The sequence below is a fragment of the Arvicola amphibius genome, chromosome 10 (genome assembly GCF_903992535.2).
Source record: "Arvicola amphibius chromosome 10, mArvAmp1.2, whole genome shotgun sequence".
NCBI classification, from domain to species: domain Eukaryota; kingdom Metazoa; phylum Chordata; class Mammalia; order Rodentia; family Cricetidae; genus Arvicola; species Arvicola amphibius.
In genome coordinates, this window is record NC_052056.1 from 116,652,477 (window position 1) to 116,674,381 (window position 21,905).

General features: G+C 50.3%; 1 protein-coding gene across 1 annotated transcript in view; it reads left to right on the forward strand.

Moving 5' to 3' along the window:
- The window catches only part of Ksr2 (kinase suppressor of ras 2), a 351,922-nt gene that overhangs the window by 70,503 nt on the left and 259,514 nt on the right, over positions 1–21,905 (forward strand). Inside the window, exons 2-3 of the mRNA XM_038346040.1 lie at positions 7,059–7,199; positions 11,259–11,409. Of these exons, the coding sequence (XP_038201968.1) occupies positions 7,059–7,199; positions 11,259–11,409 (292 nt within the window). The remainder of the gene's footprint in view (positions 1–7,058; positions 7,200–11,258; positions 11,410–21,905) is intronic.

Consider the following 21,905-nt stretch of genomic DNA (forward strand, 5'->3'; position numbering starts at 1 on the left):
CACACACACACACACACACACACGTGCACACACACACACTCAGGGTCTGAGAGCCTCTTTGTACTGTTTGATCCTACTATTTGTAGGTTCTTTTCCATGCGATTAGGAAAACCACAGATTTGAGAAGGCCTCCTTTATTCTGAAATCAATGAGAACAAGCATGGGATGATAGGCATATCTGCTTCTTTTTATTATAGCTGTGTGTGTGGTATGTATGGTATATGTGTCTGACATGTTGGCACATGTGGTTGGGGCGGCACATGCTTGTATGTGCACAGGCATTTGGCAGCCAGAGAATGCCATTGAGTGACTTCCTCTTTCTCCCTTCACTTTACCGAGACAAAGTCTTCAAAACACAGAGCTCAGCCATCTAGCTAGTCCTGCTGGTCCACTTGCCCTGGGGATTCCTCTGTCCTTAGCTCCTGAGAACTGGGGTTGTAGGCAGGCACCATACCCACCCAGCTTTGACATGAGTCCTGGGATCTCAGGATCCAAACTCTAGTTCTGATCCTTGCACAGTGAGTGTGACACCATATAACACAACGCAACACAACACAACACAACAAAAATGGCCTCACCTTGTGTGAGAACCCGTATGTGATGTGTCAGCAGGGAGGCAGGGAACCTGGATGCTGGGATCATGTGTGGGGGTACTAACACAGTGCCGGGCTTGCCCCACCCTCTCTATTCCCATTCACACCACACAGCACCGGCATTCCAGAAGGTTACATTCCCAAGCCAGACTTAACAGCAGGGGATGCACATCACTAGGAGGAGGAAACTGAGAGCAAACAACTCAGAGCAAGAATATTGTCAAGGAACACCCATCAGCGCTCCACCAGAGAGAACTGCACACACTTCACACGACTCTGCAGGTGTGCTCTGTCCATCACAGAGGGTTTCATGGTGCGAGGATGGAACCAAGAACCTCACACAGGCTACACACGTGCTCCACTACCGACCCACACTTCAAGCCCTCCTTTAATTTCTTGTTGAGATTATAGAATTTTACTGTTTTATGTGTATGGGGGTTTTGCCTGTGCACCATGCATGCGCAGTACCTGGAGGGACCAGAAGGGGGCATCAGATCTCCCAGAACTAGAGTTACAGACAATTGTGAGCCCTCATATGTGTGCTGGGAATTGAACTCAGGTCCTCTGCAAGAGCAGACAGAGTTCTTAACCACTGAGCCATCTTTCCAGAGCAGACAGTGTTCTTAAACACTGAACACCTCTCCAGTCCCCAACTTTCACTGTTTTAAATTTCTTTTCTGAGTCAGAGTCTCCTTAAGTTGTCCAAGCTGGCCTTGAACTCACTTAAAAAAAGACATTTTAGTATTAATTATATGTAGATGTGTGTGTCTGTCTGTCTGTATGTACTAGTCATGTTAAAAAAAAACTATCACAGAATCAATGTGAATTTTATGTTAAATGCACACTATCTGAAACACACTCTGTTGGACAGCGGTGGTCTCTGCCTTTGATCCCAGCACCTGGAAGGCAGAGGTAGACAGAGCTCTGTGAGTTTGAGGCTAGCCTGGTCTACATAGTAAGTTCTAGGACAGGTGGGGGGGGGACTAGGGTTATGTAGAGAGACCCTGTCTCAATAACCCCATCCCAACCGTCCTCCCCAATCTCCCCACCCCCACCATGTGCTCAGTTTAATATATTAGTGGCTCACTTCAGTTTCCCCTTAAGTATTAGCGATGCATTTAGGCACTGCAACCTAGCTTTCCCTAGTTTAGCTGATGGGCGGACTGATTGGTTTTCACAGTGCCAGCAGCCAGCCCGAAGACCTTTCTTTCACATGCTGGGCAGCATAACCAGTGCCCTCTGACCCGTCTGCGGTTTTGTTTCTTTGAAACAGGGAAGTCTTACTATATATCCCAGGCTGCTCTCAAATGCCCGGCGTCTAACAGTCCTCCTGCCTCAGCCTCCCGAGTGGAAGGAGCAAGAGGAGTCCACCACCTCCCTCGGGCTCAGTTTAGTAGATTTCCCCTCGACTAATACAATTGTGTGTCACGTTTTATATTGTTTTGATTTTTAAATTTCAACCAAATTCGTGTATATGAAGCAAAACAAAACACAGCTCTGTTCCCGAGTTGTGTGAGCAACACCAATGTCCTCTTCGTCACCGTCCCTCTGGACGTTTGACGTGGATTGATTTTGCTTGCACTGGCTGCCGTGATGCCTCTCTCTCCTGCTTCAAGTCTAGAACTTGAGAACACACCTACAAGTCAGAGATTAAAGGCAAGAGCAAGCGCCTATTGCTCAGAGCCACACTCTGCCCCGCCCTGCCTTGCAGCACACAGTACCTTTAAGGTGCAGTACAGCTGGTGAAACCTCGCTCAAACACTTGCGGTCATGCAGTGAATCTTGGTGAGAATTTCACCCATGTGGTGGTTCCTCTGGAAACTGTTTGGCTCCTCACCAACCTTGCACTACTCCGGGAAAGCTTAGCAAGACTGGGAAACCTAGCTGGTGTCTCCAAATGATAGCGGTCACTCAGTCAGTCTGGCTCGGTGTCTCCAGCTGTCACTGTTGGGGTTTGTGGTGATTTGAATATCATTGGCCTCCATAAGCTCCTAGGGAGTGATCAGTATGGCTTTGTTGGAAGTGTGTCACGGTGGAGGCGGGCTTTGAGGTTTCATATAGGCTCAAGCCACACTCAGTGTCTCAGTCCACTTCCTGTCGCCTGTGCAGGATGTAGGACTCAGCTGCCTCTCCAGCACCTGTCTGCCTGTGTGCCACCATGTCCCACCACATGATAATGGATTAAGTCTCTGAACTGTTAGCCACCCAAATAAATTTTTTTTTGGTAAGAGTTGCTGTAGTCATGGTGTTTCTTCACAGCATTAGAAACCTCAACTAAGCCGGGCGGTGGTGGCGCACGCCTTTAATCCCAGCACTCGGGAGGCAGAGGCAGGCGGATCTCTGAGTTCGAGGCCAGCCTGGTCTACAAGAGCTAGCTCCAGGACAGGCTCTAGAAACTACAGGGAAACCCTGTCTCGAAAAACCAAAAAAAAAAAAAAAAAAAAAAAAAAAAAAAAAAAAAAAAAAGAAACCTCAACTAAGACAGAGTTTGAATTGTGACTTCCCCTAGGTCATGTATGCAAGTCCAAGCCCCATTCATTTTATCATCTATCATCTATCTATCTATCATCTATCTATCTATCTATCTATCTATCATCTATCTATCTATCTATCTATCTATCTATTATCTATCTATCTATCTATTATCTATCTATCTATCTATCTATCTATCTATCTATCTATCTATTATCTATCTATCTATCTATCTATCTATCATCTATCTATCCTCTATCTATCTATCTATCCTCTATCTATCTATCTATCTATCTATCTATCTATCTATCTACTGTCTGTCTGTCTGTCTGTCTGTCTATCTATCTACCTAGTGTGTGTGCACGCATGCATACATGGCACGTAACATGTGGAGGTCAGAGAGCAACCCAGTTCTCTCCTTCCACTGTATGGGTCCACTGGGGGTTGAGTTTAGGTCATCAGCTGGTGGCAAGTACCTTTGTGTACTGGGCCACCTTGATGGCCCTCATTTTTAAAACATCTCTTACAGAGCTTTGTTTAATTAGTGAAAGGACGCAAACACTGTGTTTGGAGAAACAGACCTACACCTTGTTGTTTGGTGCTGTTGGGTACCCCCTGAGAAACTCAGTCTTACTCTCTCATGTACTTCCTCTGCTTGGCATTCTGGGATTGCACCCCACTTTCCTTCTTTTCTGTCCCCCTCCCCACTTCCTAATAGGTTTTCTGTACCCAGATAAGAGGTTTCTCCACTGGTACAGTAAGCCAGATCAAGTTGAATTAAAAAGTAAAAGACCAGGTTTAGTCTGAGCAAAGCAATTCCCGGGTGACTCCTGCGGCCCCCAGAGATTGAGGAGGGAGAAGACACAGGAAAAAAAAAAATCACATGATCGAACTAAAGGAGCTTAAATACCCTGTAGGCACGGGGTGATGATGCCTCCGCCACAAGCTGGGTTTGTGTCCAATCATGATGCTTTAGGAGGGGACTGGGCAGCTGGCAGCTTCGGGAGTTGCTGCTGCAACAGTCAGGGGTATGGAAGTTGACGTTTTGGTTTTTCTGAGAGGGTGGGATTTGGAGAGGCCGGAATGGGGCTTTCAAGGGGCGAGCTGTTCCAGCAAAACACTTCTCTCTCTTTCCTTCTAGATGATGCTTTACTTTTGTTTATGAGTGTTTGTCTGCGTGTATGCATGTGCACCAGAAAAGCGTACCAAATCCCCTGGAACTGGAGTTTCAGATGGTGGTGAGCTGCCATGTGGGTGCTGGACACCAAACCCCCAGGTTCTCTGAAAGAGCAATAGCCCCTCTCAAGTGCTAAGCCATTGTTCCGGTCCCCTGCATTGCCTTTCTTTGGTTAGTGTTGTTCATTTGTACAGAACTAGCCATGAACAAAACAAAGCACTGTTCCTTTCGCATGTCCTGGCATCTGTCCAGGAACGTGGGCCAGGTCTCCTTTAAAAAGCACTGGAAAGCTCATGGAGACTTGTGTGTGACTTGCCAATCCAACAACAGAATGTAAATGTCCTCTCTCCCAACTCTTTTTCCTACCTCCATTCTCCTCATCCCCAGAGGGTCAAGGATCCTTCCAGAAAGAGGCTGTGTGTTTACAAAGAAATACATGGACACATGTGGCCAGGGAGTGAGAGATTCTGTTTGTCAGGACAAAAAAAGCCATGGTCTGCTCAGCATAGCACAGCTTGTCATTTTACCTGGCAGCCGTGTGAACAGGGCTTCTGGATGTTATTTGATGGGGGTGTGAACAGGGCTTCTGGATGTTATTTGACGGGGTGTGAACAGGGCTTCTGGATGTTATTTGACTGGAGGTGTAAACAGGGCTTCTGAATGTTATTTGATGGGGGTGTGAACAGGACAGGGCTTCTGGATGTTATTTGATGGGGGTGTGAACAGGGCTTCTGGATGTTATTTGATGGGGGTGTGAACAGGGCTTCTGGATATTATTTGACGGGGTGTGAACAGGGCTTCTGGATGTTATTTGATGGGGGTGTGAACAGGACTTCTGGGACCTTCTCTGTCTACAGCCTCTTCTCACCAGAGAGATGGTTATGCAACGGGGTCTATGCAGGTGTAACTACTCTAATATTACTGATGGTAAACCATAATGAAGTTTACTTCAGAGTGATTACATCTGTAGAGAGAGATGATGTCACCATGTGTTAAGTAGGAGAGCAAGCAATTGTACGAATGAGATGGGTGTGCTTATTTATTTTTGTGTAAGCAACTAAAACTTGAACAATATTTGACAGTGCAGTGTGCAGGACGTCTGACCATTTCTTAACGCCCATTGATAGTTTGGTCTTAGGACCATCAGTGCTGAGGGCACTGCTTTGTATAAGAACAGAGTACAGCGTGGCAGAAATGCATCGAGCCACACCTCAGGAATCATTGGAAATTTGGTCCCAGTCCTAAGACAGAATTTATTTCATGATTTTAAAAAATAAAACCCAAGGGCTGGAGAGATGGCTCAGTGGTTAAGAGCACTGACTGCTCTTCCAAAGGTCCTGAGTTCAATTCCCACCAACCACATGGTGGCTCACAACCATCTGTAATGAGATCTGGTGCCCTCTTCTAGGCTGCAGACATACACATAGACAGAATATTGTATACATAATAAATAAATAAATATTTTTTAAAAATTAATAAAACCCAAGTCAACTTTTTTATTTTTGCTTTTTTTTATCTAGCCTTCTAACACAATGTGGGCCACACCTACAATAGTTTGCACATTGAGAGGAACGAGAGGGAAGCACTGCCAGTCTCTGTTTTCTGCAGCGGAGCCTTGCTGCGTCTCTGGGAGCGGAAAACCGCTACCGTTCCCCACCCACAGTGGTCTCAGCGGGAGCCGAGGTGCCGCCGCAGGGTTCACTGCTGCTGGGTGGTGTGACAGCACTCGGAGGACAGTGCATTTGTGTGTTCAGAACCAACAGTGACGTCACCAGAGGTGACAAGCACGAGCGTTGCCGGGAGCACCTCAGACTCTTGTGTGTTTGATCTGGAGTTAGGTTTTGGGTTTTTTGCACATTCAGAGATCTTTGCTGTCCCCCAAACTTCCTGGACCCTGCATGCAGTTACACATGGACTCGCAGCTAAGGAGCTGGGGTGTAGAGTTCCTTTTGTGGCTGCTGCATGGTGTAAATCGTGAGTTTCTGATAGGTGGATTCTCAGGGTGTTGGCAATCCTTTGCTTTTGCAAGTGGAAGTGTTGAAAAAAAATCCTTGGATACAGTTACTTTCCCAAGATGGTTGCCATAGAATGAGTTTCTAGGCTGGGTTAGAGGTGATGGCAAACACCTTTAATCCCAGCACTCAGGAGGTAGAGGCAGGTGGATCTCTGTGAGTTTGAGGCCAGCCTGGTCTACAGAGCTAATTCCAGGACAGCTGGAGCTATTACACAGAGAAACCCTGTCTGCAGAAACAACAAAAAAAGTTTCTAGAGTCAATGATTACAATGTCGGTGGAGACCACCACAAAGAAGAGGTAACATCCCACCCCCACCACAGCAAAATACCAAGGCCTACCTGTTCCCCATCATCACCAACACCGTGAGAATGCGGGGGCCACACTGGCTCACTCTGCTGCTGGAGCAAGACGTCAGTAGTAGCTGGGTATTTTATAAAGAAAATAAGTGTATTTGGCTTATGATTCCGGCAGCTGGAAGGTCCAGGCCGCCTGTTGCTCTGTGACACGGTGGGGGAGGGAGGAGATCTGGCTGCCTGCAGAGGGGCCAAGCACAAGGGGTCTAGCCTCTTGCCCAAGTGCTTCCAAGAGAAAGAACTACAGAAAACCCATCTAAGGGTGGTGTCTCCATGTCTCAATCTTGTTCCACTGTAGACCAAGGTGCAAGGCTGGGTCTCACTGGGACAGAAACAGTCCTTGGAGCACAGGATTGGCTGGGGTTAGCACGCGTGATAGCCCGGCTTCTCACGCCTGCGCCCTGTGGCCGAGTCGTTGACCGGTGTCCTTGTCTCTATATCTCTGCAGAGCAAGCTGGTCAAGTACTTCAGCCGGCAGCTGTCCTGCAAGAAGAAGGTGGCCCTGCAGGAGCGCAATGCCGAACTGGACGGCTTCCCCCAGCTCCGCCACTGGTTCCGGATCGTGGACGTGCGCAAGGAAGTCCTCGAGGTGACCACAGGCCGTCCTGAACCCCTTGTCCCTCACTGGCTGGAGACCGCCTCTGCTACTTCCTGGATATGCCCAGTACAGACCCAGGCACATAGCAGGCCCTCAGTATGCCAGAGGAAGGCTTGCAGGATCTCAGAAGTCTCTGAGTGGGGCTGTTGAGGGCATGGCTCTAAAGCCAGCATTTGTGGTTGGGGGTGTGGGGGTGGCCTAGAGTCAGGGTTTTATTCAGAACTGCCATGAAATGGAGTCACCCTAAGCTACCATGTTGACCAGTGCTGCCTACTGACTTTTTGCTGTGGTGGGGATATTTTGTTTGTGTTGTCTGACAGAGCAGCCACGGTAACTACGGCTCCCGGAGCGCTAGGATCGCGATTAGCGTGGGGGCCAAGGATCCGGAGTTTGAATTGTATTGGATGTAAATGACCGGCCATTGCTGCCATATTGGATCGTAGCGATTCAGGACACCAGCCTTTCCACGTGGGTCATGAGGCGGGAGGGTCGCTCGGTAGGTGAAGTGCCTGCCGTGCAAACAGGGGGCCTGAGTCGAGTCCTCGGAACCCATGTGCAAAAGCTGCGTGAGAAGACGTGCACTGGTAATGCCAGTGCTGTGGAGGCAGAAGCAGGTGGATCCCTGGGGTGCGCGCGCACGCGCGCACGCGCACACACACACACACACACACACACGCACACCAGCATGGCATGGATTTCTGTACCCCTAGTTTCGCTCCCAGGATGCCCAAAATGCCTGGGGCAGTGTGTTTCTTACAATATTCTTAGGATGAATGAAAGGCCACATTTTAGTTTTCTTTCCAATTATTGTGATGAAAGCAACTTTTCTTTTTTTGAGGGGAAGACTGATTGGCTCACAGTTCCAGGCCACAGCCATCACTGCAGGGTGTCAGGAGTCAAGGCAATCAGTCATGCCCGTTGTCAAGAGCAGAGAGAGAATGAATGCACGCTGGCTAGTGCTCACCTTGCTCTCTCCTTTCCCACAGTCTGCAACCTTACGTCTAGGGAGAGGTGCCGCCCGTAGTGGGTGGGCCTTCTCGCGGTAACTAACGTAACCAGGACAGGTCCGCTGTAGCCCTGTCCACAGGCCAACTCGATGTAGAAACTCCCTCCTTGAGACTCTCTTCCTCGTGACCCTAGATTGTGTCCAGTTGACAATTTAAACTAAGTATGATGATAGTTTAACTGCACAGCTTGCGGTACTTCTTAAAGGCTCTGGGACTATATAAATATTTGTGTACCTAGGGCCTCTCATGGGGCAGGTAAAGCAGAAGTCAGTTTTCTAGAGAAGGGCTGAAGAGCGGTGGTCTTCAAACTGTGTCCGATGGGCAGCCAGTTTTAGTTTGACTGACAAGATGTGCTCTTACCTTATTTTGGCCCAACAACTTAAAACCTGTTTTCCAAAGACTAGAGATCTCTTGCTTCAAAGCCATGAGCACTAATTATACAGAGGGTAATCCTTTTCTGACGTGATGAACCACGTTGGCAGCCCCTTTGGTCCCCGAGGTTCCCCCAGATCACCTCTCTGGGGCTCTTAGTCCCCTAGCGAGGCATTCTGAGGCAGGGTGAGGAGTGAAGGCTCCCTGCCTGCAGTTCACAGGCTTGTCCACCAGGGGCCGCTCGCACGAAGTAAAAGGGATCTATGGAGCCAGCTATGAGACATGCCCTGGGTTCGAATGTTGCCTCCACCACTCTCTTGCTGTGTGACTTGGGCTAAAGGTTTAACTTACCTGTGCTTTAGCATCCGGGTCCGCAGGTGGCGGTAACAAATCACATGTGCTGATGATACAGTGCAATGGTAGAGACCTTGCCTGGCATGTGTGAAAATCGAAGTCCAGCTTCCCTGGTAAAACAAACATGCACGCAGACACATACACATGCACAGATGTACACATACACTCACACACATGTCGCACACACATACACATCAGTGTGCACACATTTATGTACACACACATATCACACACACACATTCACAATACACATCCACACTTATTCACGCACACCTCTGGACCTCCACTCACATTCAAAGGCTCACACATACACATGCAGATACATCTACATCTGCGTGCACACATATACTCACATACACTCACATACACACATGCAATATATATACACACACCCTGTGCATACGTGTGCACACACCACACACACACACATACATGTACACACACACCTCCCTTTCACATGATCTTTGTGGCATTACAGGAAATCCATGTTGAGTACTGTAAATACGACCCCACCTGGGATTATGTCACCAGAACATACATGAGCTTTCTCTCTCTGGCCCAGGCTGCGCCGGCCTTCTTCATCTTTCTTGTCATGAATAGGTGTGTGTATGCTCCCTTATGAGCCTAAGCATCAATGTAACCTGAACACGCGTGCACATATACAGACACACACATACATACACACGTACACACGCACACACACACACCCCTTCTAAATCATAGGGTTAAAATGTACAGTCGGCTCCCACAGCAAGGAGAGGGCTTTAGCTTGTGCATCTGTGTTTGTTATCACCGACTGTCAACCCCACACAACCCCAAACCACCTGAAGAAACAGCATCAAATAATCATCTTATTAGGATGGCGTGTGGCCCCATCTGGGAGAGATGTCTGATTGCTAACTGAGGCAGGAGGGCCCCGCCCACTGTGGGCGATGCCATCCCTAGGCAGAGCAAGTCTGCACCAGGTTCCTGTCGTGTCCTGGTTGTCTTCAGTGATGAACGATAGCCTGGAAGCCAAGTAAACCCTTCCTCCCAAGTTGCTGTTGGTCAGAGGGTTTTTCAGGGCCTCTGGGGTCAACCTAGAATAGCATTGTTCTCTGAATGTTCAGCCTGCAGCCTGCAGCCCCAACCCTGCCTCATCCTGCTGAAGGAGGGTTACCTGCTGCTCTGGCTTTTTTTTGTTTTGTTTTGTTTTTCGAGACAGGGTTTTCCTGTAGTTTCTAGAGCCTGTTCTGGAACTAGCTCTTGTAGACCAGGCTGGCCTCGAACTCAGAGATCCGCCTGCCTCTGCCTCCCGAGTGCTGGGATTAAAGGCGTGCGCCACCACCGCCCGGCCTGCTCTGGCTTTTGCACTGTAGCTTTTTTTTTTTTGGTGAAAAATGGAATTTATGGACTCTGCTTTATCTGACTCTGTATGTTATTGCAGTACATAGTCATGGCCAGGAGAGGGCAGAAGGAGCCCGCTCTGTCACCCATGAATTACTGCCCACAGATTTACAAGTCTTCTCTAAATAATAACACACTATGCTCATGTAAAACCCTTCACTGCTATTGGGTACTCTGAATGAACTTGAGGAACTTGTTGGTAATGTTGCAGACACGTAGGATGTAATTTAGGGAAGGGGCTGTTTGCAGGGCAGGCAAGGGGCCCCCGTCCCACACCTTGCAAGCTGGAAATCCTGCTTTTCCTGTCCTCAGCTCCCTTGTTCACACAGCTTCTTTCCCCTGGTTCCTACCATTCCTCAGTCCTACCACGTAGCCCCATGGTGCTCAGTAATTGTCAAGATTCATTTCCAACCTCAGCCGCCCATAGGACTTGGGCTGCCTTCCTCTTAGGCTCTTAAAGCCCCCCGTATGACTCTTCCACCCTCCTGTGGGTACATGAGAAAGGAAGCTGAGAGTGGAGGAGGTTTTGTGTTTAACTGACTCGTTCTGAGTCCATCCTGGATGAGCAGAGCAGCCATCTACTCACAGAAGGCTGGAATGGGCTGGACTGTAGCTGTGGACTGTTGCTCACGTACTGAGTGTGTGACCGCACTCAGCACCTCCATTTTGTTAGCGACGAGCAAGGCCTAGAGAGATTAAGGTACCCATCTAAGTGCATGAGAGATTAAACCCCAAATTCAACCAAGTGTTTACATAATACAGCGCCTCTTATTGGGCACCTGCAGAGGGCAGTGTGAGAGGTGCTATGTTGTTTCCCTCTGCAGTTCTCCCAAGTGCCACAAGAGGGTGGTATGGAGATACACAATGCCGTTCTGTCTGGCCAGGCACTTGGGTTCCAGGTCCAGCTGACTGCCTTTGTCCCCTTCTCTAGGAGATCTCCCCTGACCAGCTGAGCCTGGAGGACCTTCTAGAAATGACAGATGAACAGGTGTGCGAGACAGTGGAGAAGTACGGAGCCAACCGGGAGGAGTGTGCCCGGCTCAACGCCTCCCTGTCCTGTCTCAGGAATGTGCACACATCAGGTGAGCATGAGCAGCCCAGCTGGTCAGCACGGTCCTTCATGCTTCCTGTGCAGGTCGGCACATAAGAGAGTGGACCCTGAAAAGCCAGCTCGAGTAGAGATTTGAATGCCACCCTGCAGAGGATGGCTCACTACGGGTCCTGGGTTATTAGGGTCCTGATGTGGGAACCCTTGGAGATCAGGGTCTCTTCCAAACCTCAGACATGGGAAGTAGCTTTGTGTTCTAAGTAGTAGTTCTGCTCATTTCTGTGCAAAAACACTATGCATTCTTCGTGAGAGAAAGAAGGTTGTAACTGCCCAGGCCCTGACCCCCAGGGACCTGCAGTTTTCATTTTACTATATTTTCTAGAGCAATCCTTCCATGCCTACCATTATATTCTCCCATTCTCTCCTCCCTCCCTCCCTCCCTCCCTCCCTCCCTCCCTCCCTCCCTCCCTCCCCTCCCCTCTCCCTCCCTCCCTCCCCTCCCCTCCCCTCCCTTCCCTTCCCTTCCCCTCCCTTCCCTTCCCCCCTCCTCCTTCTCTCTCTCATTTTTCCATAGCACTGGTAAGATTATTTATTAATATTATTTTAAAGTTCTTTTCCTCCTAAGAAAAATTCTGTGGCTTTGTTTTTATTAATAATCTGCAATCTAAATTTGTCATCATTTTCCCCGTATTGTTCCAGTTAGTCGCTCAAAATTGTGATGTGGGGCTGGGGGTATAGTTCAGTTAGTTGGTAGAGTATTTACGGGGCACACACAAGGCTCTGGGTTTGATCCCCAGCACCTCATTAATGTAGTGTGGTGGCATAGAATTATAACCTATTGGGAGGCAGAAGCCGGAGGACCAGGATTTCAAGATCATCCTTGGTTACAGAGAGAGTTTGAAGCCAGTGTGGGATACAGAGACTTTGTCTCAAAAGAAAAAGGACGAAAACACACTGAGTTTATTAGTGGAGTATGAACAGTAGGCCGCTGAAGCTTCACTACACCCCTGGGCTCTCTGCAAACTGTTGCAAAGACCAGCACTGCCGTTCCAGTTCTCACCACAAGGTGGCGCCGTCGACCGCAGATCTGGCACAATCTCATGGCTGGCTCTTAATTCTTACTGTGGTTAGAAAACACACAAACCAGCAATTACGATTTCCAGAGTGACTGTTACTAGGCCATCAGGGTGGGGGACCCGGCAGTGAACCAGACAGAACCGGTTTCCAGTTCATCTCAACAACCCATGTTAAGAAAAAGCTAGTTGTGGTGGCATAGGCTTGTCGTTCTGCTGAGGCACACTGGTCAGCCAGCCTGGCCCACGCAGCCAGTTCCAGTTGAGTGAGAGACACAGTCTCAAACAATAACAAAACAAACAAAACAAAACAGCGCTACAGGAAAGCTGTGGTCGACACTGGTCTCCACACGCATGTGCAAACATGTATACGTGTATCCTCTCCCCAAATTGTGCCAAATCACCATGTGAACCCAAAAATACCTTCTTGCCCAGCAAATGTGTTTCCTGCTCGTCTGTGGCTGTGTTCTAACAGCCATCCATACATGTAGAACACATTCTGCACTCAGCCAAGGCGTGTTTCCTGACACAGGACCCAGCCTGTGTCAGGCAGGCACACGGGGAGACAGGCATGTCAGATTCGTTCCCCTTGCATCTGTAACGTCGCCGTTTGTATGTGTGTGGTGCTGGTGACCAGACCCAGAGCCTTGACCCTGCAGGCAAGTGCTCTACCACAGAGTCGCATCCTGACTGTATCCCATACCCTATGTCAAATGCTGGCCATGACCTGCCGCTCACACTTGTCGCTTAGGGTTGTGAGCTGTGTCCTGGAAAGGTAACCATCTATGCTTTGAGGGAGAGCTGAGGGGTCAAGAGGACTTACGCTTTCAGAGGATCCGGGTTTGAGGGTGAGCTCCCACATGGTGGCTCACAACTGCCTGTAACACCAGCTCCAGGGGATCTGACGTCCTCTTCTGTCTCTGCAGGTTCCTTCAGCTATGTAGCATGTACTCACGCATGAGCATGCGTGCACACACACATGCACGTGAGCACATACACAAACAAATATATATACACAAAATGACAGACATGTGCATGGGTGACCATGCACACAGCCATACAGACACAGACACACACAGACACACACACACAGACACAAACACACAGACACACACAGATACAGACACACACAGACACAGACACACAAACACATAGACACACAGACACACACACAGACACACGCACAGACACAGACACACACACAGACACACAGACACACAGACACAAACACACAGACACACACACAGACACACACACAGACACACACACACACATTTTACACCTTTAGTTCCAGCATTTGAGAGGATGAGGCAGGTGGATCTCTGTGAGTTTGAGGTCCGCCTACTCTGCATAGCAAGTTCAGGGTAGCTAGGGCTACATAGTGAGACCCTATCTTAAAACCAGCCAGGCAGTGGCTAATCCTAGCACTTGGGAGGCAAGGGCAGGTGGATCTTTGTGAGTTCAAGGCCAGCCTGGTCTATAAATCCTGGTCTACAAATCAGGACAACCAAAACTACTCAGAGAAACTCTGTCTCGGGGTGGAGGGGGAACCAAAACAACAACAACAACAAAACACAAAACTAAACCAACCAAACAACAAAATTAATCTTTTTTTTTAAAAAAAATATTTATTTAATGTACATTGGTGTTTTGCCTTCCTGCTTGTCTATGTGAGGGTGTCGGATCCCCTGGAACTGGAGGTACAGACAGTTGTGAGCTGCTGTGTGGGTGTTGGGGATTGAACCCAGGTCCTCTGCAAGGGCAGCCAGTGTTCTTAACCTCCGAGCCACTTCTCTAGTCCCCAAAACAAATTTTTAAAAAAGAAAAAACCTCTCACCTCAGGTACTTCTGAAGTTTCCATGACAACAGCATATGCTATGTCCCGCTCCTTGTGACGGCCACTGAGCTGGGTTCTGGACAGCATTGGGTATGAGCTGTCTGCCCAGCTCTTGTGGCATGCAGGACCAAGGCCAGTGGCACTCAGACCTTTTGGGGAACAATGCCCACCGCCCCCCTTCTGTGGTATCCACAGGTAGCTGTGGCACCACGTCGTATTTTTTCCCTTTCATTGGGTGCCCCTCCTCCATAGACTGTGCGCCTCCCTCTGTTTGCTGTGTGCTCCCAGGGTAAAGGCTAATATCTGGTACGCAGTTAGAGATGAATAAATCACTTGACTGCCCCCTTCCCTTTGCCTGCCTATGGAAATCCCTCCATGACTTGATTTTCCAGGGACTGAGGACATCTAAGGATTTGGCTTCTGCATGGACTGTGTTCTCATGTTCCTTTCCAGCCCTAGCATGCATATTTTAGATTTCTTTATTTGTATACGTGTATGTGAGTGTATGGTATATGCACATCTGTGTGTGTGGATGTGTCCACCTATGTGGAGCACAGAGCTCAGAAGGGCACCCAGTGCGCCCCTGAGGCAAGGCCTCTCCACTAGGAGGCAGCAAGATCCAGCAATCCCGTCTCCGCTTTCCTCAGGGTTGGGGTTGTAGGCATGTGCCAGATGCCTGGTTTGTACCTGCGAGCTCGGATCTGACCTCCAGTACTGACTGCATGGCAAGCAGTCTGTGCCGAACCATCTCTGCGGACCCTAAAACTCGATGACCCACTAATTCAGCAGCACCCAAGGAAGTGTGGGTGTCCCATCTCACACTTGCCCCTCTGTCCAGAGCTCCCTGCGTCTCCCATTCATATTCTTAGACCCAATGGCTGGCCCTCCAGAGGGTTTATCTTCCTGGACCCCCACAAACTGACCTGAGCTGACCCCTGACCCTTGACCCCTAAGAATGTCACATACATTTATCGACCCCCAATGGCTGTACCAGAGAGTCCCTCCCTACCTCTCCTTCCTCTTCTCACCCTAGTCTTGTCCTGGTGAATTTTACCCTAGCTAGAGTGAACTCCTTGGTTTCCCCTTAGTACGGCTGACTGGATTCTGCCGTGAGGCTCTGCCCCTCTGTAAATGAATGAACACATGCTTCTGTCACGCATGCCTCACGGCGACTGTTTTCTCATCTGGCGCCTTCATTGGAACAGTGCTCTCCTTTAGACACAGCTGCTGCCCCTGGCTCTTGGTCCTTGGCATCCTGACCAGGCTGAATCAATTCTTTAATGTGGGAGAAATTGCAGGGAGGAGCAGCATGATGTGCCTGCCATAGTCTCCACCAGGGGGCAACAGAGAGCCAGCCACTATGGTTCCTTTCTGTTTTCAAGGCTAATGCCTTCCAAAATTGTAATTAGTTACTTTAAGAGTCTGTGTCTCCCCTCCAGACTCTTCCATCCCAGTGACTGCAAAGCCCCAGAGGGAGCAGTCTGGACCCCCTTCTCTCTTCTCCTGCTGGGGGATCAACCCGGGCCTGAAACTCAACACGCAAGGGCCCCTCAAGTCTGGGCAGCTTAACCCAGTAGATCTGAGGCAGCTCAAAGAACTCATCAGAGAGCGCTAGCTGCTGCCGCGTGCCCCGTGCTGCTTGCACCGTGGAGATGGATATCTGAGGGGTCGGTGGTTATGTTTTCTGTGGGGCGAGGCCCGAGCAGGGCCAAGGACAGCAGCAGCAACAGCAGCACACACAGTGCATTGTGTGGCCGGATGCAGGTTGGTTGTACCTGACTGGAAAAGCCCAGCAGGCCATGGGGGTGGCAGGACCTTTGGAACAGGTGGTGGTGGCGGCTGTCACACGAACAGGGGTCATGGTGTGCCACCAGCCACCTTGCTTTCTCCCTTTCTAACTTCTTGTTTATTTTTCTTTTAATTTTTGTAATATGGTCTTAAGTAGCCCAGGCTGTCCTCAGACTTAACTATGTAGCTCAGGCTGATCCCCCCGCCTCCACTTCCCAGGTGCTGAGGCTGTATGTCCACACCTGGCTTAGTAGCCTGCTTGCTTTCTTCTGTTTGTCTGTATATCTGTCTGTCTGTGTGTCTCCTGGGGACCCAGCTCAGGCCTTGAGTCTTCTGGACAAGAGCTGTGGCTGCAGCTGGCTTCTCCGTCTCGGTCTTTAATCGTGTTCTGAGAGGCAGAGCCTAGAACCTGACAGATTTGGCTTGGATTCTGCTGTGGCTTTGGGTGTGGTTGCTGTGGTGCTGAGCGGAGGAGAGGTGATGGGCATCTCCACACTGCGGCTGTGGTGCGTGAGGGTGACATGCAGTGACACAGGCAGAGGGCAAGGCCCGCCCTGAGCTAGGCATGCGCTGCTCTAGTTAGCCCTTGGCGTCAGCGCAGCTTTACCACCATCATCATGCCGGCACAGCCCCTCCTACCCTAACATCACCGCCACCACCACCACCATCATCACCGTCACCAACACCATCATCACCATCACCATCATCACCGTCACCAACACCACCATCACCACCACCACCACCACCACCACCACCACCACCACCACCACCACCGTTACCTTCTGTCCTTCTTTTGCCTTCAGCTAACCTTTCTCCACTTCCTCCCACACTTGTATCTTTTTTGTCGGGGGGGGGGGGCGAGTTTTTCCGTTCCTTCGGCTGTAACAGAACACCTTATGCTGGGGGTTTATGATAACAGAAATGTATCATGCGCAGCTCTGAAGACCCGGACACTGACAGCCAGTGCACTGCTGTGTGGAGAGGGCCAGCTGTAGGCGACACCTTGTGCGTGCCACCCAACAGAAGGCCCCTGAAGCCTTCTTTCCCGGGGCACGCAGGGCTTGTTCACTGCCCGCCTTCCTCCTTACATAGTCCGAGTGCGCGCTCTGCCGGTCTGACCTCCAGGGCTGGCGGCTATTCTCAGGGGCCTGGGCTTGAGCCAAGACTTAATGTGAGTGACTGTCATGGCAGTTATGGGGCTATGCAGGCCACTGTGGTGGGAGGGAGGGTGGGCCATGCTAAAGATTGTTGGAGTTGTTGGGGGTAAGTGGTTGGTGCCCTGCCGACAGAGGCCACAGTAAAAGGCTCACTTTGAATGGTAGCCAGTCACATGACCTCAGACAGACATGGCGGCTGTAGCACAGGGCAATGGCCCAGAGTAAGGTGTCCACCTCCTTCAAGAGCTGGGATCCATGCAGGAAAAGGGTCGGAGCAGGGTGCTGCTCCCAAGGTCTTTGCTGGGCTGTTTGGTCCCCGTGCCCCTTCTGAGTATCGGGTAGGGAGAGAGCTGGCATCCAGGAGCAGGAAGCAGAGAGGCCCTGAAATAGACCAGCCTCAGATGCTCCGTGGCTTCTTACCAGTTGGGCTTTGAATGGAGCCCCCAGAAGCCGCCTGCAGCGCCACTCTCTCCTTCTGACTAGAACAAAGTGGGTGCTGATTGCTCTATTGTGCAACTTGCCTCTGACTTGGAGCAAGCTGGAGGGAGAACAGCTCCCTTCCCAGAGGAGCTCACAGCCTGTGCCAACGTGATGCCACGTCCTCTTTTCACGGCCGCCCTCAGGGGTCCCTCCCACGCATGTAGCACCCCTCGGGATAACACACATGTGACAGAGGCCTGCCACAGATGCACGTCTGTTCCGAGGCCCACCCACTCACCCTGTAACAACCCACTGGGCTTCCTTGGCTTCTTCTTCAGTGTTGGGGACCAGGGTCACAATGATAGGGAACCTTGGTCCCTGGGGACCTGTGGTCCTAAGCTGTCTACTAATGCGGGCTCTAGGCTCCTCCATCAAGAAAAGTTTCAGTTGGAGACTATTTCTTCATTTCCATTGACCCGTTGCCATAGTGACTAGTGAGTACCCTTTTGGCTCAGTATGCTTCTAAAACTTTCCTTGCATTGAAAAGTTTGCACACATACATGTGTATATACTCATGCACGAGGAAGCAAGAGACAGCCTCAAATGCTGTGCCTCATACGCCATCTGCCTTTACTTGAGACAGGTTCCCAGCTGGACTGGGGTGTGACACTCTGGCAGGACTGGTTGGCCAGTGAGCCACAGGATCCGCCTGTCTCTGCCTCCCCCCTCCCCAGTGCTCGTATTTCACATGTGGACTTAAAAATATTTATTTATTTTTCATGAGTATGGGTATTTTGCTTGCACCAGTCTGTGCCCATTGTGAATGCAGTACCTGTGGAGGCCACAGGAGGGTGTTGGGTCCTGGAACTGGACCTGGAGATAATGGTAGAGGAGGTGGGTGCACAATTGGCAGTGACCTTGTGCCTGGAAGAGCAGAGGTCTGTGAGGGTCGTGAGTTAGCTCTAAGCAGTGACTTACATCTTAGAATAGTCTGTATCCCAGGCTCCTGATCCCGTTCTCCAGTGTCTTCAGAAGCCCACTACAAGCCCCCGGCTTCCTCCTTGAGCTGGGTCTGCCCCCGGGACCTTCACACGGGTCATTCTCTGCTTGGAATATGCTCTCCTGGCCCTCCCCTGGCTGCTTCCTTTTTGATCTCAGCCCAAAGTCTCCTCAGAGAGCTCTGCCTCCGTCTTAGGTTTCTGCCTTGTTACCCAGTAGTATTTTTTTGTTTGAGATGGGTCAGGTCCCAGGTTGGACCATCAACCACAGAGCTGACTGACTCCCAGAGTCCTCTTAACAACCACATGGGCTCAAGTGGAGGCTTCTCTTTCCTTGTAAAGAAATAAGGCTCAGAGAGGTTCATTCTTTGCCTGGGACCACACAGCAGCTGACTGCCAAAAGCGATTTGAACTCAGGTCTATCTGACTCGAGACAAGGTTCATAGATAACAGAGAAATGGGAACAGCGTTCCCTTAACTCTGGTTGATCCCTGTGTCCTCATTTGCTCAGAGTGAGAGCTGGCCCTTTGGGGGTTCAGGGGTGGAATAACAGTTCAGGAGATAAAAGGGGGGCAACTAGAAGGCTGTGTGCCAACTTCAGATGACAATGCCAAGAAAGCCACCAGCAGGTGGGAGGACAGACCCCGCTTCCGGGTCACGGGGAGAGAAAAGCCCTTCCTCCTGGCTGTGGTCTAAGAGAGGGTGGGGCCTGTCTGGAGGACCCAATGAGCTGGGGGGCGTGGCTTAGTGACAGAGCACTTGCGTGGGGGCGTGGCTTAGTGGCAGAGCACTTGCATAGGGGCGTGGCTTAGTGGCAGAGCACTTGCACGGGGGCGTGGCTTAGTGGCAGAGCACTTGCAGGGCTTGCACAAGAAAGACCCTGGGCTCTGTCCCCAGTTCTGCAAAGATAAGTAAGTTAAGCAATAAATCACAGCAAGCGTGCGTGTCAGGGAGCGTGGGGAAAATGGCATTGCTCCGGAACGCAATAATTTTGCAGTCACCTAAGGATGGCCACAGCTGGCTCTGGCTCCTCACAACTGAAGTCCTGCTTCAGGCGACCTTAAACTTCATTCCATTGTTTTGTAGATGACCAGTTTGTGGTCAGGTACAGAGAGATGCCCAGGCTATTTGGGGAAGGAAAAATTAAAACAATTTTAACATTGTATGGAGTCTAATTTGCATCCGTATTTGCATATTCATTAACATTTAGTGGTTTATTTATTTTTATTTCATGTGCATCGGTGTTTTTCTCGCCTGTTTGTTTGTGTGAGGCTGTCAGATCCTCTGGAACTGGAGCTACAGATAGTTGTGAGCTACCACGTGGGTGCTGGGAACTGAACCCAGGTCTTCTGGAAGAGCAGCCGGTGCTCTCAATCCCCAGCCATCCCTCCAACTCATTCACAGTTAAACCATGGCCCCTAAGGAAGCAGTCAGAAGGAGGACCTGGCTAGGTGGGCGCTGCTCTGGGATCAGGAAACTGTCACTTCCTTCCTGCTCATCCTCATTCTCTTCCGGGGCGGCACCCCAGAGGCCGTGTGACTCCAGCAGAGGTCGGAAGGGAAGGAAGCCTCCTCCGTTTGGTGTGTGGACGTCTTTTATGCCTCTTGTGCTCTGTCCCTCGCAGAACAACGTTTGTGTTTCACTCCTGAAGCAAACGCTCTGTTTGGACCCCTCCCTGCCCTGCGTTCCCCGAAGCCAACTTTGCCATGCGTGACAAGCCCTGATGATGCTTTAGGATGTGGCAGCTTAAACGTCATGGCTCCCAGGCGGCCTCCTGGATCCACCTGCTCCAGCTCTTAAAGAGGCTATCTTGTCTGAGATATAGATCTTCCACTTCAGACAGTAAATATGAACACTAGGCCCGTCCCACAACAGCAAAAACAAAACAAAAAAAACCAAACAGTAGCCATGTTTGAAACGTGTGTGTGGCATGCGATGGCAAGGTGATTTTTGAAAGCGATTTCACTTAATTTTATCCTGCCTTGTATTTTCTTTTTATATAAGAAAACCAAGGCACAGGGAGGTGGTACACGCTACCCCTGGTCACTCAGGAATCCCCTCATTTTCTACAAACTATTTAATGTAGGAACAAAAATACTGAATGAACTAACAAGCCAGTGAACTGACCCAGTTCCACCACGGAGCCTTCCCTTCTGAAGGGGCAGCGGGAGGAAGGCGCTGTTTGCCTGTTTTTTCTGGGAGAGAAGTGAGTTTTGAAAACCCTTTGTGGCCTGAGTGTTGGTGATGGGAGAAAAGACAATGACAGCAGGCCAGTGAGCGCGTCCTCTCCGCTGGCCCATCTCAGGCCACTACTGGCTTTTAAAATGAGGTTTCATTAGCATGTTGCCACCCCTATTTGATTGTATGTTGTCTAAGGCTACCTCTACTGGAGCCCGGACCATCCTCTCTCAATTCCCGAGTGCTGGACCCACAGCCACGCCCCCACAGCCACGCCCCACAGCCACGGCCCCAAGAACTCTCCCCCTCCACGACCACGCCCCAAGGCACGCCCGTACAGCCTTTCCCGCAGCCACGCCCACGGGCACGCCCCCACAGGTCTGGCTACTATGTTTTAACACTTAAACAGTTGAAGTGTGCCGCCTGGCGGATACTGTACCCACAAAGCCTGAGATATTTACTATCTGGCACTTCAGAAGAAACAGTTGTTAACCTTAAAAAAGACCAAGTATGCGAGAAAAAAAAAGCGTTAAATAACACACACAGGGCTCTAAATCAGGAGAGGTTTGGGGGGGGGTGCGGAAAAGAACTTCCTTTAGGGAAGGGGCCCAGGAAGGTGTTGAGGGAGAGAACTCTGCGGGCCGTGGTGTGTAGACTGTTTATGCGAACACAGCGCAGTGCTTATGAGGAGCTGGCGGTCGCGGGGGACTTAAGATAGTTAAATGCTCACGGAGGGCAGAAGTGGGTGCATTGCCCAGTACCCAGCAGAGGGCCCATGTAAATCTCACCCTTTCTAAATTAGGGTTATGACTGCTGTGATGAACACCATGACCAAAAGCAACTTGGGGAGGAAAGGGCTCATTGGGCTTCCACTTCAACATCATAGTCCATCACTGAAGGACGTCAGGACGGGAACTCAAGCAGGGCAGGAACCTGGAGGCAGGAGCAGATGCAGAAGCCCTGGAGGGTGCTGCTTACTCTGACTTGTTCCTCATGGCTTGTTCAGCCTGCTTTCTTACAGAACCCAGCACCACCAGCCCAGGGATGGCACCACCCACCATAGGCTGGGCCCTCCCGAC